Source organism: Brassica napus, chromosome A3 (genome assembly GCF_020379485.1).
Source record: "Brassica napus cultivar Da-Ae chromosome A3, Da-Ae, whole genome shotgun sequence".
NCBI lineage: Eukaryota > Viridiplantae > Streptophyta > Magnoliopsida > Brassicales > Brassicaceae > Brassica > Brassica napus.
The window spans coordinates 34,383,674-34,400,362 of record NC_063436.1 but is presented as its reverse complement, the minus strand read 5'-3'; the positions used below and the strand labels follow the sequence as shown (position 1 = coordinate 34,400,362).

The following is a 16,689-nucleotide window of genomic DNA, read 5'->3' as shown; positions in this document are numbered from 1 at the left end:
TCCATTATCCATTGATCAACTCCTATGAGAAAAGCCCTGATTGCATTATAGCTTGTGCGGGTTTGGCATATCCGATGAAAGTAGGTTGTGTTGAAGTCTCCCTCTCTCAAATTGGCAATATTTCCAAACTGAATCCAAGCGTCATGTATTAGCTGAGCGAATTGTGGGTGTTTGGTTAGGTAATTGGGGAATTTGAATTGTTTGGAACCCGCAGTAGGTAGCTTTACCGCCAGGTCCAGTATACAAGGTGAGTGGTCTGAGAATAGGGGGTAGGAAGGAAGCAAGGGCGTGAGGAGAAGAGGCTATTGTGTTATTATTCACCAGCAATCTGTCAAGCTTTTGGAAATAGGTTCAGAGGGTTGGCTGTTAGTCCAAGTATGACAGGCACCAATGTAGCGTAGATCAAAAAGCCCCAGATGTGTCAAACAATCACGCATCTGGTACATTTGGCTATCAGGGCATTGACAGTTGGGGCAGAGTACTCCGAATGGTATATGATCTGATTTAAATCCTCTCCCAGAGTCCAAGCAGTATTTTCCAGAGACAAGGTGGAGCTCAAATGTATAATCTCTGCCCAAAGATCTGTCCTTTCGGCGCTAAGATTGGAAGCATATACTTCTGAGTAGTATAAGGAAGGCTGGTTAGGGAAATCGATCTTGCAAGTGATGCACTGACGGGTTTGGTGAAGGATTTGGACATTGAGGGAGTTTCTCCAAATAAGTATTATACGACCATCGGGATCAGCCAGGTGGTTTGAAAAATAACTCCAGTTAGGGCATAGAGAAGACATGATAGAACTCAAAAAAGGCGCTTTGATATATGATTATAGGATAGCACCAAAAAGAGACTTATGTTGATCAAGCCAAGAGACAAAAGGTTTGTGCTTGTTCGGATCATTTAGGCCTCGAATATTCCAAAAAAGAGTTTTACACTCATTAAGCTAAAGAGGAGGGGTCTTCCGAAAGAATGGAAGAACCGCCAGTAACCGAAGGAACATAAACCGTATTTGCACGAGAGGGGTGAAAGGCTTTGAAGACAAAAAAGGTGATAGAGGAAGGGGATCAAAAGAAAATTTGGAGGTTGTGGTTTGGTGAGCAAAAGGGTTATGATTTTCTAAAAGAAGAGGAGGGGATAGGGTTGGGGAGGATCTCGATCTCTTAAGGGAAGGTCTTGGACAGGCTCTGGAGTTGAAAAAGAGTTTATGGATAAAGGGGGGCTTTCTTAGGAGGGGGGAATAGGATGAGAATTAGTTGAGGAAGGAGGGAGGGTAGCTGAAAGGGAGGGGGAATTAACAGTCAACTGAGAGGGGGTAGGGATAATGGTATTTGGTAAGGTTGATTGACTAGCAGTAGAGGTGGAGGGGTTAAGATTTTTTGATTTGTCAACAGGCTGGTATCTTTGCTGAGGCTTCGCTTTTTGCTTTACATGTTCCTTTGCCACATGCGCCTTTTTCTGAGCCGAAGGAGTAGCACTGGAGGAGAAGTATAGGTTAGAAAGTTGCGCTGAATATGACTCAGTTCATGACAATGAGTGCAAGTTGGTGGCACCCAAAGATAACTGACAGCAACCTCAACAACTTCTCCATCCTCTCTTTCAAACTCCACCACAGATGGGAGAGGCACAGTGAGGTCTACTTCTACCTTGACATGAGATAGAGTAAGGCTTATAAGGTTTTTTGTGAAGACGTCAGTTTCTTTAGGTTCACCGATAAGACCAGCTATAAGGCCATAGCCTTCATCATGTCTTAGGTCTAGAGGAATGTCCGTGATGTGCGCCCAAATCTGTATTGCACGAAGGGGAGGCGTTGATTTTGAGTGAGATGAAGACCATTGGGCTGTATGGAACATGGAATCTCCAACATACCAGATGTTGTTCTCAAGTATCTTCTGCCTGAGGTAATCACTAGGGATTCTCACAATAGTAGATCGATTGAGAAGATTGTTATGAATCTCTAATCTTCTTCCTTTTATCCACATATGATTGAATACACTCTGAATCTGGTGAAAAGGAGGAGCCTTTCCATTAAAATAGCATACAATGAAACTTTTATGAATTTCGGTTTCTTTCTTGAACACAGAATCAGGTATAGTAACTCTGGGCCTTCCTGCTGGTGCTATAATGACTGGGACGAGTCTTTTGAGCTTTTTATTCTCAGAAGCTATGAGCCTTTCTACCAAGGAAGGCTTAGACACATGAGATGATAATTCTGTCTCCATTGTGGGAGCAGTTTGAGATAAGGGGACAACTGGTTCCTGTAAGGTGGAGGTTTCATTTGTTTCCGGGGAGGGGACAGAGGTGGTTTGAGGGTCGATTTCCATGGGACTTTTTTCAAAAAGGTTGTGGTTTGGAAGAATGGTTGAGGACGCAATATTGATATGGATGGGGAGGTGTTTTTTGGTGGAAGGGTTGTGAAGTCATTGCTCAAGTTTTTCACATTGGTGGTGACTTCGTCAGTTTGTTCTTCAGATCTAGTTATAGGACAAGTTGTTTGCTCGTTGCAGCTTCTACAGGCTTAGCATTTCGTGCTGAAGTAGTTGCAGCTGGAGTTTTAAAAGCTCCTGCAGTTCAGTGAGCTGACTTTTTTTTTGAGATGAAGTCAGAACAGTGCCAGATCTGGTGGAAGTTAAAGATAAGGGTGGAAAGTTTTGCGGTGAAATGGGGGTTGTGGGATCTGGTAGGTCAGGAGGGTGCAGGTTGGGGTCGGACGGAGGAACAAGAGGGACAGGGGGTTCGCCAGCGGCAACTGACGGTGGATTGTATTCTGAGCGGAAAGACGGCCAGGGACGCTCCAAACGCTATGCATCAAAACTCGTGTGCTATGCATTGAAACTCGTGTCAGAGAGATTGTGACTTTTCCACAATTTAAAGTTTATTGTGCTAAGACATGTTTTTGGTGGACAATTTAAAGTTTATTGTGAAGGTTTTCCTGTCCCCTTATTTTGATGTCCCTTAAGATAAAAAAAAACATACATTATAACAAAAGAGCTTTCACACAATATACAATCATAATTTACTCACAGGACTAGAAGGCAATTAAACAAGAGCCCCATTAAACCTAAGCCAACCATAACTCTTAGTGACGTTGCTTCACCACTTGAGAAGCTTCCACCTGGAGTACTTGTGGTCAACACAACTACCATCCACTCTTTCTCCGAACCAACACCAGCTCCAACATACCTTGAATCGTTAAGATACTGAGCATAACTAGTGTGGGTGTAATTAGTTAGAACTAGTGTAGGTACCCGGTTAGGGATACAAACTGGTAAGATCAATCCGTCACGGGTACTGTTTGGGTCGACCTTGCACTCAGAGAGAATGTCTTGGTAGGTCGATAACCGTGGAGGGACAGAACCAGGAGTAATTGTGCTGACTGTGGTGTGGTTTGTGCATGGCTCATCTTCAAGCTTGTCGGCGATCTCATCTGCCACACAATCAGCCTTATCGTTCTTTGCAAAAGGTGGAACGCTTTGTGCAGTCCTGTAGCTGTTCAGTCCTTGAAGAAGATTATCCTCCTCCTCTACAACATTCCAAAGACAGTGAAGAGGGATATAGTACTAGAAGGATGCATCTATTAATACTAATAAGAAAAATGTAAATAACATGCAAACATGAAGAATAATAAACATGCATGGGATGGAATTCTTCACTCGTATATTTTGGGCTTTGAAACTTATGGCCAACAACCCCAAGAAAGTTATAAAATACAGCTATTCCTCTGTAGCTGTACTCCATAAGATGCACCTAACATCTTTATTCCAGGCAAAATATGTTCTGCTCCCAGTATAGAAATTGATAAATGGAATGACGCACGTGATTATTTATTTTGTTGTACGCGTTTTCTCAAATACATAGCATAATTACCCTACTAATAGCGAAGGAGAGAGAGAGCGTACGGTTGCTGATAACATAAGTGGAAATCAAGGAGAATATGAGAAGATGAACGATGTACAGAGAGAGCGACATCTTGGTAATCATCAAGACCCTTCCGCTTCACAGAATTTTAGATTTGTTTTCTTGGTTCTCTGGTAATAAAACGAGAGCAAAGGCAAAGAGAATAAATCGTGTTGAGCAGTACCCTTTTTCGTTTATAACATCTTCAGATTTAAAAATATTATTTTCTTGATAAGATCCACCAAAACTCGCAACATTTGGCGCATATGTATCTTCATTTTGCCACTAGAGGACATGTGTTCATGCAACACCTCTTTACGTGTCGGGCATGTACAAAAGCAAAATACAAATACAACGAAAATATATATTTATGTTACACTGAATAAATTTTTACTGTATCTATGGTATAATCTATGTATTAAACTTAGATATAATATGTTTTAGTTAATGAATATTTTTTTTTTTTTTTGCTAAAAGATTAATTAATATTTGCTAAAAGATTAGTTAATGAATATTTGTCCGTCTATCTTCAATATCTAATTTTTTTGTCAATGAATATATTTTTAATAAATAAATGTAAGTTTTCAAATATTTCAGTATATTTTCTGATTAATTAAAAAAATTAAATTTTGATACAACAATTAAAGTAAACAAAACTATCAACGAAATAAATACGAATATACAATAAAAAATAGCAATAAAACATGATAATAAAAAAATATTTTATGAACAAAGAAAAGTGATTTAAAAAAGATCAAATAAGTGTTGTGTATTATTTAAAACTCCTTAGAAATATCAATTTGGATTGTACAGCCATTAAGATACTTTGAAATCTTTTATAAAAAGTTGATAGAAACACCTCCAACTTAAGCAAGATTTTTAAAGTTAGGAAGACCATCATTGTTCGTAGCCAAGAAAATAAAGAGTTCAAAACTTTGTTGGTCCAGCTATTTTTAATGAGAGGTGAGAACAAGACTGTAGGAACAAAAATTCATACTGTCGATTTCCGTTTAAATAAGGAAAGTAGGAAAATCCTAGTTTCTTAAAGATTCCGGATATCTGCTAAACCACACGTTAAGCAATCAGAACACGAGATAACAACGACAAAGTATAAAAATCGTAAAAAAAGAGCAAAGAGAAGTCTTATTCCGAATTTGCGTATGAGCGTTTACAACAAGGTATAAACATGGGCTCGAGAGCTGTCGGCGAGATTCCTAGTTCTAGCAACCCTAAGCCGGCTAAACCATGTCTTAGGTCCTTTTGGGCCGTCTTTTATCGTAAAGTTTGATTGATGACCTCAAATGTCGAGAAACATGAAATGGGTTTGTTACGGTCTTCGGGAGATAGCATCAAATAATAGACGAGAATGCATGGATTCGTGTCGTATTCGAGGTTTTAGAAAAGCTCGATCGCTTCGTAATGATCAAAACGTGCATGTGCTCGGTCGTTATGTAGCGACCGAGCTTGGCTCGAGCTCGGTCGCTACGTAGCGACTGAGTGGGACGCTTGCTCGGTCGCTACGTAGTGACCGAGCAGGATGCGTGCTCGGTCGCTACGTAGCGAACGAGCTTGGCTCGAGCTCGGTCGCTACGTAGCGACCGAGCAGTGTGCGTGCTCGGTCGCTATGTAGCGACCGAGCTTGGCACGAGCTCGATCGCTATGGAGCGACCGAGCAGTGTGCATGTCTGGTAGCTGCGTAGCGATCGTGCTTGGCTTGTCTGTGGTCCGATCGCCATACTCGAGCTTGTCCGTGGCTGGTTTTGATACGTGTCTGTTTCCTTGGGACAATCTGTATTTGGCTCGACCGATATTCGAGTAAGATTTTACCGCAAGGCTCTTCGTAAAGATTTCTTTAAGATGATTACTTTTCGTAAAAACGTTCACGCCGATTTTTATGGACTTTCAGACATTGATTCCGTCGTGACCGATTTTGACCCCAACAGTTAGCCCCCCAGCTCGTTAGAACCATGAGCTTCTAGCGTGAGGTTCTAGCGAGTGGCTAGGCAAGTTAGGCAAGTTAGGTGAGTTAGACGGAATTAATGGTTGAAAAGGTTCGTGGTAAGTGGTATTCTCGCTCTTCTAAAAGTTGAATGCGATAAGATTGGGGCTGCGCCTTATGACGGCTGCCTACGTACCCTTGTTGAAGGGATCAAGCTTTTCGTAGTTCGTCTTAGAGTTAAGGTTCCTATGACTAGTTTTCCAGCGAGACCTTTACGGTCTAGTTTTTATGTAGAGGTTATCAGGTGTGTTGCTGCCGATGACACTTTATATGGGTGTAGAAGGAAGACTAAGAGTTGTCATTTCGTAATCTAACTCTGTGTGAACTGCTATATCTGTGATCTGTTTCGAGAGTTTTCTGCAGTGTGTAAACTTGCGGGATTTCTGAAGACGCTCGAATATTGAGACAAATTTTGGGATCTCGTATAAGGGTGTTTGATACTATGCCTAGAGATGTTTGAGACCAGTGCGCTAGGTTTAGGGCAAGTCCTAGGTTTTCTCCTGGTTTTAGAGGGTGCGATGACTAATTCGACTTACGTATCCCGTTTCAGTTCCATCCTGATTCCATACCGATTTAAAGTACCGATAGCTTCTCGGCTTATACAACTTGTATGGTTGGAACCGAGCATCTCTCCTAGGATAATTTTTAAGCCTCCTGGAAGTGCTGACCAAAAATTTTGGGTTTCTTTTATAGCGCTATAATCCTTGTGTCGGATGTAGGAGAGTCATCTCTACGAGATGGCTAAATCTATTTAGGACGTTAAGAGTTTAGTGTGATCAGCAACAAACTTAATGGTAAAAATTACCATTTTGAGTCTTCGCGAAGGATATGTTTTGAGAAGATGTTAGTGCGTATGACTGTCTGGTCTTCCAAGAAGGTGTTTTTATCAAGGAAGAAAATTTCATCGAAGAATGAATCTTCAGGCGTCTGCGACGTCTCGCGATGTTGAAGATTTGTTATTCTTTCGTATGCCGCGTTTCGTGCTTGAAGTGTTCGTGGGCTTGAAGATGTTGCAAGGGTTTAGGCTTAGCCCTGCGTTTGAGAAACATTCTGGTTTAACTACGGATGTTCGCAGCCAAAATTATTGTTCCTGTTTGGATGCTAATAATTTGATTTGCGATTGAGGAATTAGGACTGAGGTGTCGCGTAAATTTGTCCAAGGGAAGAAACATTTTCCTTCATATTGCTTTGTGAAGCGTTGGCCTTCTGAGATCTATTTCGTGCATTTTTGAGAATGTTTCGTATAGCTCTAGAAGCTTTGTTACGAATTTTTCCTTACATGCCACGTATTATGGGTAAAACGTTGCGGGCTTAAAGTGAATTGTGGAGCATATTGAACTTGGTCAATTTTCGAAAAGTTTAGATTTTCTGTTAACCGTTTGGTTGTTAGGACAAAGTTTCGTTACGAATAATTTATCATATGACTTCCGACTGTGGGCTATTCGATAATTATTCTCTTAATAGTCACACGACGTTTTTAGACAAATTGTAGATTGTCGTTTAGCCGTTAAGTGATGGAGTGATGGTTTCTCAAATAGTTTGGCTTGGCGTGAGGGATGTGTTCACTCAGATAGCCAATGATGTTGTAGGTCACGGATTAGACCATGGTACTTTAACATTTAAGGTCATGTTAGTTTACGATCATCTTTAAAGGGGATGTCAAATATTGGTTTGGACCTTTAGTGGAAGGCGTAATTGACCGAGGGCCAAAGAGCGCTTGTCGAGATTGATAGGCCAAGTTTACCGGGGTTATCCATGCTAATATGGCCGATAGTCGTAGAAAACGATTCTCCGCTCTAGGTTTCAGTTATACGACGAATATTTCGTATAATGTGACCTATAGTCTTATGAAAATCGAGTCTTTTTCATCTGAGGAAGACGAAGCCCAAGAGGGTTGCTACATAACCAGTGTGGAATCAGCGGCGGGATGACTGCCTTCTCGGATGTGACCGAGGGTAAATAAAAGCAGAAGCCAGCAGGCCGCAGGGTTTTTCATAAAGCATGTTATTTTAGCTTTAGAAAGTGTTTTCGTAAGACTTGGTCTGATTGTACGAAGGATTTTTCGCGTATGTAACGGGGACCGGTTTTACGAAGGTTGTAAATCGGTGATATGTACACATATGTCAAATTAGCGTTGTTTCTGCGAGTTTTACGAGAAACGTTTCTGCTGTGATTTTTATCTTAAGTGAAAGTTGCTTGGAATTACTCATGGAGTGCTACCGAAGTTTATTTCAATACGATCTAGTCGCATAACGTTTTTCATAGAGTTTTTTTGAGAGGATTCTCATGACAAATTCGTTTCTTCAACGAATGGGTCAACCAGAGGTGGATCTAGCTAACCATCGGGAGGAAAGTGCTCCTTTTAATGTGCACGATGCTACATCTATTCTCGAGTTTTCTTCGTCGCAAATGTTTTCGATGCTTTTCCGGGACTCACTTGGTACAACAGAAACCTAAAGAAATGCTTTGGTAATTGAAGATTTCTCGTTGAAAATTTTAAACGAAACTGGCTTTCTAAAGCTGGAAAGGGCTTCAATACTTTGGTTAATCGTCGAGTTTCAGTTTGATATTGGTACAGGTTTTCTGTACGCATGATTGCGACAAGAAATGATGTATAGTCTTTGAGATTATGTTCATAGTCGTCTGGATATGTTGCTAGCGTTTAGACGAATTTTAGATTGTCATTTGCCTATTTGCGACGATTTGCTTTGACGAAATCGTTTTCTTGACGATTTGGAAAAGTTTTTTGAAGTTTGGGAGTATACGAGTATAGTATACGTACCTACTCCCCCTTTTGTACAAAAGAAAACGGTTGAACCGATACTTTGAAGGGTGGTGTATGTTTCTTCTTCTGAGGTATGGAATGATCGATAATCCGGGACGATTTAAAGATGACGCTTGGACTATGATTTGGTTGTTTCCACGTTGACGACTTGGAATGTGTCAGTTCCGAGAAAATTGCTAGAAACGAATCGGTTTTAAGATGACGTTCATGTCTTTAGTTTTTTCTCTCTTTAGGAAGCGAGCTTGATATGCGTGGCGATCATTTCTCGATTTTCTGAGAGTTTAGATCGGTTAGCAAGATCTGGATGAACAGTTATGGAACAATATATCAAGACAGGAAAAATTGCCTTAGACTTAGTTCGCTAGACTAACCACCTAGGTTTTACGTTCCCTAAACTTCTATGGCAGTCTCCAAGGCGTTTTTATTTCTTAGTAATTTCCTACAAAAATTCCAAGTGTGATTTCAAAAGTTTCAAGTCAGAAATACCTTAGTTCTCTCGAATATGCAGTTTTGTCTCTTCTCAGTTTTGCTTGCTTATTTCCCCTTCCTCTTCTCATGTATGTTCGCCATTTTTGATATTGGTATTTGTTCTTTGAAACTTGACATCTATTTTCCGAACTTGATTGTTATCTTCTCCTTATATACGACGTCAATTTTTATAAAAAGGTTCAACGTAATCGTATAGTTGAGGCGGCTAAGGTGTTAAGTTAACCATTGTCGTTTTATACGATTAATCTGAATCCATGCGAGAAAACAAGTCTTTGAGGGTTTTTTTTATCGTAAAGTTTCAATGGTAACTCCAATCGAGACGAAACAAGAGACATTTGAGATTTGAAGGAAAATACAAAGATGGAGGTAAGGGCGAGTAGGAGCAAGCAAAGAAGTTTAGACGAGTCTAACTTATTTTCGTCGTAAAATCTCAACGGAAAATCCGATTGAGACGAAACGAAAAGCGTTTCGATCAGGATTCAAAAGAGAACACAAAGGAGGAGCTTTTTGAGGCATGACAGGTTGCTATGTAGCGAGTAGAAGTAAGACAAGAAGAGTCCTACTTGTTTTCGTCGTAAAATCTCAACGAAACTCCGTTGAGACGAAACGAAAAGCGTTTCGACGAGAATTCAAAAGAGAATGCAAAGGAGGACCTTTCTGAGGCCTGACAAGTCGCTATGTAGCGTTTGGAGGTCTGACAGGTCGCTACACAGCGAGTAGAAGCAAATCAAGAAGAGTCTTACTTGTTTTCGTCGTAAAGTCTCAACGGAAACTCCGATTAGGACGAAACGAAAAGCGTTTCGATGAGGATTCAAAAGAGAACACAAAGGAGGACCTTTCGGAGGCGTGACAAGTCGCTACGAAGCGACCAAGCTGTGTGCGTGCTCGGTCGCTACGTAGCGACCGAGCTGTGTGTGTGCTCGGTCGTTACGTAGCGACCGAGCTTGGCTGGAGAACCAAAACTGTGGGAACCGAAATTCGCACTGTCGATTTCCGTTTAAATAAGGAAAGTAGGAGAACCCTAGTTTCCCAAAGGTCCCGGATATCTGCTAATACCACACGCTAAGCAATCAGAACACGAGATAACAACGACAAAGTATAAAAATCGTAAAAAAAGAGCAAAGAGAAGTCTTATTCCGAATTTGTGTATGAGCGTTTACAACAAGGTATAAGCCTGGGCTCGAGAGCTGTCGGCAAGATTCCTAGTTCTAGCAACCCTAAGACGGCTAATCCTAATTGAGTCGCAGCTCGAAATAACAAAAACGGAAAGTTGCCTAATTGCTCTAAGTGCTAAGTTTACTGTGAAAAAGTTATCTCATATGCCTCTCACCTAGGACTCCTTATATACTTCCTCCAAGGTCGGTTTACGCCTTTCCCCTTCTGCCCTTAAGCCGTCATAGGCAAAAATGGAGATATTCTATTTTTCCCGATCTTCGTAATTATCTTTCAAAACTTCGTATCTATCCGCCGAAACTTGACATTTATCTTTCCTTGCGAACTAAGCGTAAACTGTTCTACTGTTTACAGGCTGTTGGTTAAGAAATCGTGAAGTGGGCTTCGAGGCATGTCTTAGGTCCCTTTGGTCCGTCTTTTGGCTCGAAGCGTTTATTACGGCTGCTTTCGATAAAAACAAACTTTCCGCGTTTTTTTATCGTAAAGTTGATTGATGATCTCAAATGTCGAGAAACATGAAATGGGTTTGCTACGGTGTTTGGGAGATAGCATCAAAGAGTAGACGAGAATGCATGAATTCGTGTCATATTCGACGTTTCAGAAAAGCTCGATCGCTTCCTATTGATCAAAACGTGCACCTGCTCGGTCGCTACGTAGCGACCGAACGGGACGCGTGCTCGGTCGCTACGTAACGACCGAGCTTGGCTCGAGCTCGGTCGCTACATAGCGACCGAGCGGGATGCGTGCTCGGTCGTTATGTAGCGACCGAGCTTGGCTCGAGCTCGATCGCTATGGAGCGACCGAGCAGTGTGCATGTTTGGTCGCTGCGTAGCGATCGTGTTTGGCTTGACTGTGGTCCGATCGCCATACTCGAGTTTGTTCGTGGCTGGTTTAGATACGTGACCGTTGCGTTGGGACAATCTGTATTTGGCTCGACCGAGATTCGAATAAGATTTTACCGCAAGGCTCTTCGTAAAGATTTCTTTACGAAAATTACTTTTCGTAAAAACGTTACATGCTGATTTTTATGGATTTTCAGACATTGATTCCGTCGTGACCGATTTTGACCCCAACAAAGACAAAGTCTTTAACATCTTGATGAATCGTAATCGTTACCTACAACGACTTGGTTAAGAACGTTCTAAAGTCATACAAGCATCTAACACTTATAAAAGTATATGTACATATTCAAAAAAAGCTATGATCGCTTCGACTCTTTAAAGGAAAAATAAGTCTTGTAACTGCAAACAAAAAATTATCCAAACAAGTGTAAAGAATATGTAATCACCGAAAGAAAAAATGTCACGTCAATGATAAGTATATCATCATTTAACCTGTCGTGATGGATATCAAATGACTTATGTGGATTTTTGAAAAAAGAAAATTTTTATATGTATTTTGAAATTAATATTTTTTTTGCTAAATTGTAAATATCATATATAAATGAAAGAAAGATTTTACAAGAGCAAGATCTTAAGTTTGACACATTTTGACAAAAAGAAAGAAAAAACAAGATGGGTCAACAACATCCATTCCATGGACACAAAGCTACTTATTGTAACCACAAAAGCATAAGAGAGTTAAATAACTTGTTCGATCTCTTTGCAGAGATTATATTCCTCATCTCCCTATCAATACCTCTGAAAACACTGGTAGGGGGTAAAGGAGCATTGTTGTGTATCAAGTTGTTCCTCTGTTTCCACAGGTGGAAGATAACTGCTTGAGTGGCAAGTTTCCTAAGAAGTATCTTCCTCCTAGAAGCTCCTGATCTGATCCATGATAAAAGCTCTGCCCAATCAACGAACGTCTGCGACGGGGGAGAGCATTTGGCGAAGACAAGAGACCATACATCATAGCTGTATTGCCAAGAGAGGAAAAGGTGATCTCTAGTCTCAGGTAGTGCGCAGCAGAAAGGACAGGTGAGAGGGACCGCAAGACCCCATGAAGCCAGCCTAGACCTTGTCGGTAGCCTGTCGTCATTAGCCACCCACATCGTAAAAGCATGCTTAGGGACAGCCCCATTTGAACCACACCTCATCGTGCCAGGGTTGGGAGGGTTGTCTTGGCCTCAGCACCTCCCATGTCGCCTGAGAGTTAGAAACATTCAAAGTATAGTCAGCAGCATGCCATTCAAACTCATCAACAATATCAGGGAGGAGAGGAAGAGAGAAAGTAGTTAAGTATGAGTGCAAATCCACTTCCTGTTGCGAACGAGGGTGAGGCAAGTTCCACGTAGAGTGCGTAAACACCTCCGCAACCCTAGCTTCTTTCCTTACTGTAAGAGCTCGTGGTCCCCCAGCTCCTATGTAATTTATCAGTTGGCCAAAAGGAGTCCACTTATCATACCAGAAACTGGTGCTAAGACCGTTACCAATATGTGTGTTACATAATTGCAGCACTAGGGGTCGAAGTTTTAGGATTCTTTTCCAAGCCCATGAATCAGTTTGAGTGGGTTGAACGATCCAGAAGGATTTGTTTGCGAGATGTTCACTCCTGTGCCACTCAGACCAAAGGGAAGCGGAGTTGGACAAGAGAAGCCAGATGAATTTGAGGCCAAGTACTTGATTCCAGACTTCGATGCTTCTAATACCAACCCACCCTGTTGTTTTGGTAGACAAACTGTTTCCCAAGCGACTTTGGCGATGCCCTTTTTCTCAATATTGCCAGACCAAAGGAAGCGTGCACACAGTGATTCTATCGTCGAGATACAACCCTTTGGAAGCATAAAAGTTGAAGTCCAGAAGTTTATCAAGCCGAAGATGACTGTCCTTAGAAGTTGCAGCCTACCAGCAAACGATAGCAATTTGACAGACCATGCTTGGAAGCTTCTGTTAATCTTTAACATAAGAGGCTCATATTCCGAAATTTTCAGGTTTCGGCTCACTAGCTGCAGACCAAGATATCTGACGGGAAAGTTACCAGAAGGGAATCCGTAGCTAGCTATAGCCATGGATTCACTTTGGTCAAGACCCACGGTGAACAGTTCAGTCTTTGTAGTATTCATATGAAGACCCGACCAAGAAGCAAAATCATCAAGACATTCCGAGATCCCATGTAAACTGTTACTACTACCATCAAAGAACACCATAACATCATCTGCGAGATCTTCAAGTTCTCAGTTCTAGGATGATAGCCAATGCTGCCTACGTCGTATCACAAAAGCAGAAGTCTAAATAGGCACTCCATAGCAAGCACAAATAGGTAAGGGGAGAGGGGGTCCCCCTGCCTAATTCCTTTTGAGCTCGTGAAAACCCCCCCGGTAGCGCCGTTAACTGAAACAGAGAAGGACGCAGTTGTCAGGCATTGAGCGATGACGCTAATGTAACTTTCCGGCACAGCGAGGGCACGAAGCGAGGCCATTAAAAAATCCCATCGAACACAGTCGAACGCCTTCCTAAGATCAACTTTCAGCATGCCTCTAGGTGAAATAGTCTGAGTGTTGTATCCATTTACTAGATCAGTCGCCAGTAACACATTCTCCGCGAGAAGCCTGCCGGGGAGGAAGGCTGACTGGGAGTTAGAAACCATTAGTGAAAGGATTTCTTTTAGCCTAGACACGAGAAGCTTCGCAATAACTTTGTAAACCGTATTACGGCAAGAGATAGGTCTAAACTCAGAGGGTCGCGATGCATTCGGTACTTTCGGGATCAGGACTAGATTAGCTGCATTCCACTGCTTGAGCAAAGAACCAGACTTGAAGAACTCCTGAATGGCCTCTGTTACTTCCAGGCCTACTACAGACCACGAAGCCGTGAAGAACTCTGAAGAATATCCATCCGGACCCCTTGTTTTATTCTTGGGTAAGGAGAAGAACGCCTCCCTTATCTCCTCAGCCGAGAAGCCTTTCACAAAGTTCTCAGCTTGCTCCTCTGAACACTTGAAATCAAATAAGAGGTCGAGGTCACTCTGCACAAACATAGGGGGTGAAGTCGTTCCGCCCAAGAGCTCAGAGAAGTAGAGTACGCATTGCTCCTGGATCTTTGGCAATGAATGTGATTAATGGCCTGCCTTGACGCCACATATCTATGAAAAAATCGAGAACTACCATCACCAAATGCTAACCAATTAATCCTCGATCTTTGGAAGAAGAAAGCGGTCTCGGCGTTTGACAGTTCTTCCCATTCTTGGATCGCTTGGATCTCCAAAGCAGCATTTCCTGACGAGGGGGAGGCTAGCATAATGTTCTGAACATTCACCAGTTTTTCAAGAGCCTGGGCAGTCCTCTTCTCAATACCCGAGTAGTTCTCTCTACTGAAATCTTTAATGGTCTTCGTTAGTAACTTAAGTTTGCGAGAAACCCTGTACATCGCGGATCCTGTAACATTCATAGAAAACCAGGCAATGCAGATCATATCAAGAAACTTTGGGTTCTTGATGATTAAGTTGTAGAACCGGAAGGGTTTTTTAATCTTGTCAATAAAGGGGTCCAGCGTGATGGAGACAACAGCATGATCAGAGAATTCTGGACTGCCAAAGTAAGCCACTGATGAAGGGAACTCAAAGTACCAGTCTTCGTTCACTAGCGCTTGATCTAGCTTCTTTGCAATCGGGTCCAGCTTACGTTTGTTCCACCATGTGAACGTGTTGCCTCTGTAGTTCAGATCGTCGACACTAGCAGCAAGGAGACATTGATTGAAATCGCACATCCTTTTGTCCATGCTTAAAGAGGCCGGTTTAGAATGCTCAGTAGGTGCTCTTATCTGATTGAAGTCTCCCAGAATCAGCCATGGTTTAGAATCAAGGCCGTGAGCGGACACCAAGTCAGCGATTTCTTTCCACAAACCAATCCTGTCTTCAATAGCATTGGAGGCATAGATAGCAGAAATAATAATCTTTGACTGAATGGAAGGCCACGTTACCTCTACCGTAATCATTTGAAGAGAAGTGGAGATAGTAGTTACCACTATAGACGGATGCCAAACGATCCAAATTTTCCCTAGAGGCGAAAAATTATAATTACCTTCAGAGAACCAACCCGGAAAAATCTCTGCAGTAAATTTATTCATCTTGAGTTGCTTCAGATGAGTCTCAAGAACAGCTCCAAAAAGTGGTGAGTGCTTCCTAAACCATTTACGTAATCCGCTGCGGTGACTTTGTTTATTTAAACCGCGTAGGTTCCAGCAAAAAATGTCCGTCGGCATAAATTAGTTTGGTATGGGGCCCTTGCCCCGCTTCCCTTTCAGACCTGAAAATTTCTTCTTGTTACGGACCACTTGAAAGTCAAGCTCATGCTTACTAAATTCTCCATCCTCCAGTTCTGAATCAGAGGACTCAACATCGGAGGAGTCAGGCTGCACTTCGGATTGGGATGAGCGTGAAGTAGCGGAGGCACTCCTCGGGATGCCAGACCAAAGATAACCTGCAGTACCACTAGATTCACCTCTAACCTTGTCAGTCCCAGTACCCAGCATAGACTGCTGAGCCAACTCTACATGGCCGGTGGAACGTGCGACCGTTAGCTCAGTTTGCGCAGGGACCGGGGGGTTAGCTGTTGGAGGAGTCTTGTCCACCTCAACCCAAGTTTGCTTTATCCTTGACCTACTCCTCGTTGTTTTCCTTCCTCTGGGGGCTTTTTTAGGGGCTTGAGTGCATTTACTTGAAACATGTTCAGTAGATCTGCAGACAGAGCACGGTTTTGGTGCTGATGGACATCTTCTAGTACATTGGCCAATTTCCTTGCAAAGTTCACACACCGGTGGCATCCACGGACTAGATACAAGAACTCTACTGATCAGCCCCGAGTCAAATTGGACGTTAACGGCTTCGGGCAGCGGTTTCCTAGGATCTATGACAGTGAAAACCTTCGCAACCTCCAAATTTGTTTTGTTCGCAGTCGCAGGATGCAGGAACTAAGTTGGCCTACCAGTCCCGCGATCCTTTCTAGCCCATCTTCGTTGAAGAATTGGAAGGGAACATTCCTCAGTTCCAGCCAGATTGGTGCAGACGTGAGCTCCGGCTTGGTGGGAATAATGCCTGGCTCCCATTTGTCCACAAACATCGTCTTTCCTTCGATCTGCCACAGCTTCTGTTTGATTACCCTGTTCCTAGTTGCTGCATTTGGGATTCTAAAAAGAAAAGAGAATCCTTCCATTTTTGACACAGCAATATCTCGGTACTGCTTACTCCAGATGCCGTTGACAATGTTGTGTAGAGTTCCCTGCGAGGGAGGGTCTGAGTAGAACTAGCCTAGCACGAAGGATTCCCAGGATTTGCGATTCTTCTCTATTACGGAATTTGGAATCTTGATGCACGCTTCACCGGAAGGAAGCGTAAAGGCTTCACCTTTCTTTGATAGTTGCTTGACTCCTTTAGCTCTGTCACACCAAGTGTCTTTTGGAATTTCTTGGGCGAC

The 16,689-nt window shown here is 42.3% G+C and overlaps 3 protein-coding genes across 3 annotated transcripts; all 3 read right to left on the bottom strand.

Moving 5' to 3' along the window:
- Positions 1 to 2,887: 2,887 nt before the first annotated feature.
- On the bottom strand, positions 2,888 to 4,131 carry LOC106363508 (uncharacterized GPI-anchored protein At3g06035-like). Its single transcript, XM_013803262.3, has 2 exons — positions 3,894 to 4,131; positions 2,888 to 3,517 (listed from the first exon to the last, which is right to left on the bottom strand). The coding sequence occupies exons 1-2, from the start codon at positions 3,973 to 3,975 to the stop codon at positions 3,015 to 3,017; spliced, it is 585 nt and encodes a 194-aa protein (XP_013658716.1). The 5' UTR covers positions 3,976 to 4,131; the 3' UTR covers positions 2,888 to 3,014.
- A 7,758-nt stretch (positions 4,132 to 11,889) lies between these two features.
- LOC106354643 lies at positions 11,890 to 12,375 on the bottom strand. Its single transcript, XM_013794636.1, has one exon. It carries the CDS (start codon positions 12,373 to 12,375, stop codon positions 11,890 to 11,892), a length of 486 nt encoding a protein of 161 aa, XP_013650090.1.
- Positions 12,376 to 13,490: 1,115 nt separating this feature from the next.
- Positions 13,491 to 15,211, bottom strand: LOC106354634. The gene is made up of 2 exons (XM_013794625.2): positions 14,342 to 15,211; positions 13,491 to 14,243 (listed from the first exon to the last, which is right to left on the bottom strand). Exons 1-2 carry the CDS (start codon positions 15,209 to 15,211, stop codon positions 13,491 to 13,493), a joined length of 1,623 nt encoding a protein of 540 aa, XP_013650079.2.
- Between the last annotated feature and the right edge of the window lie 1,478 nt (positions 15,212 to 16,689).

Excerpts from the sequence above, each read along its gene's own strand:
- LOC106354643 (XM_013794636.1), bottom strand. The coding sequence starts at position 12,375 with ATGAGGTGTGGTTCAAATGGGGCTGTCCCTAAGCATGCTTTTACGATG.
- LOC106363508 (XM_013803262.3), bottom strand. The coding sequence starts at position 3,975 with ATGATTACCAAGATGTCGCTCTCTCTGTACATCGTTCATCTTCTCATA. Across the intron at positions 3,518-3,893 it reads CACTTATGTTATCAGCAACC|AGGAGGAGGATAATCTTCTT; the intron begins GTACGCTCTCTC and ends GGAATGTTGTAG.
- LOC106354634 (XM_013794625.2), bottom strand. The coding sequence starts at position 15,211 with ATGATTACGGTAGAGGTAACGTGGCCTTCCATTCAGTCAAAGATTATT. Across the intron at positions 14,244-14,341 it reads GATATGTGGCGTCAAGGCAG|AGTGACCTCGACCTCTTATT; the intron begins GCCATTAATCAC and ends ATGTTTGTGCAG.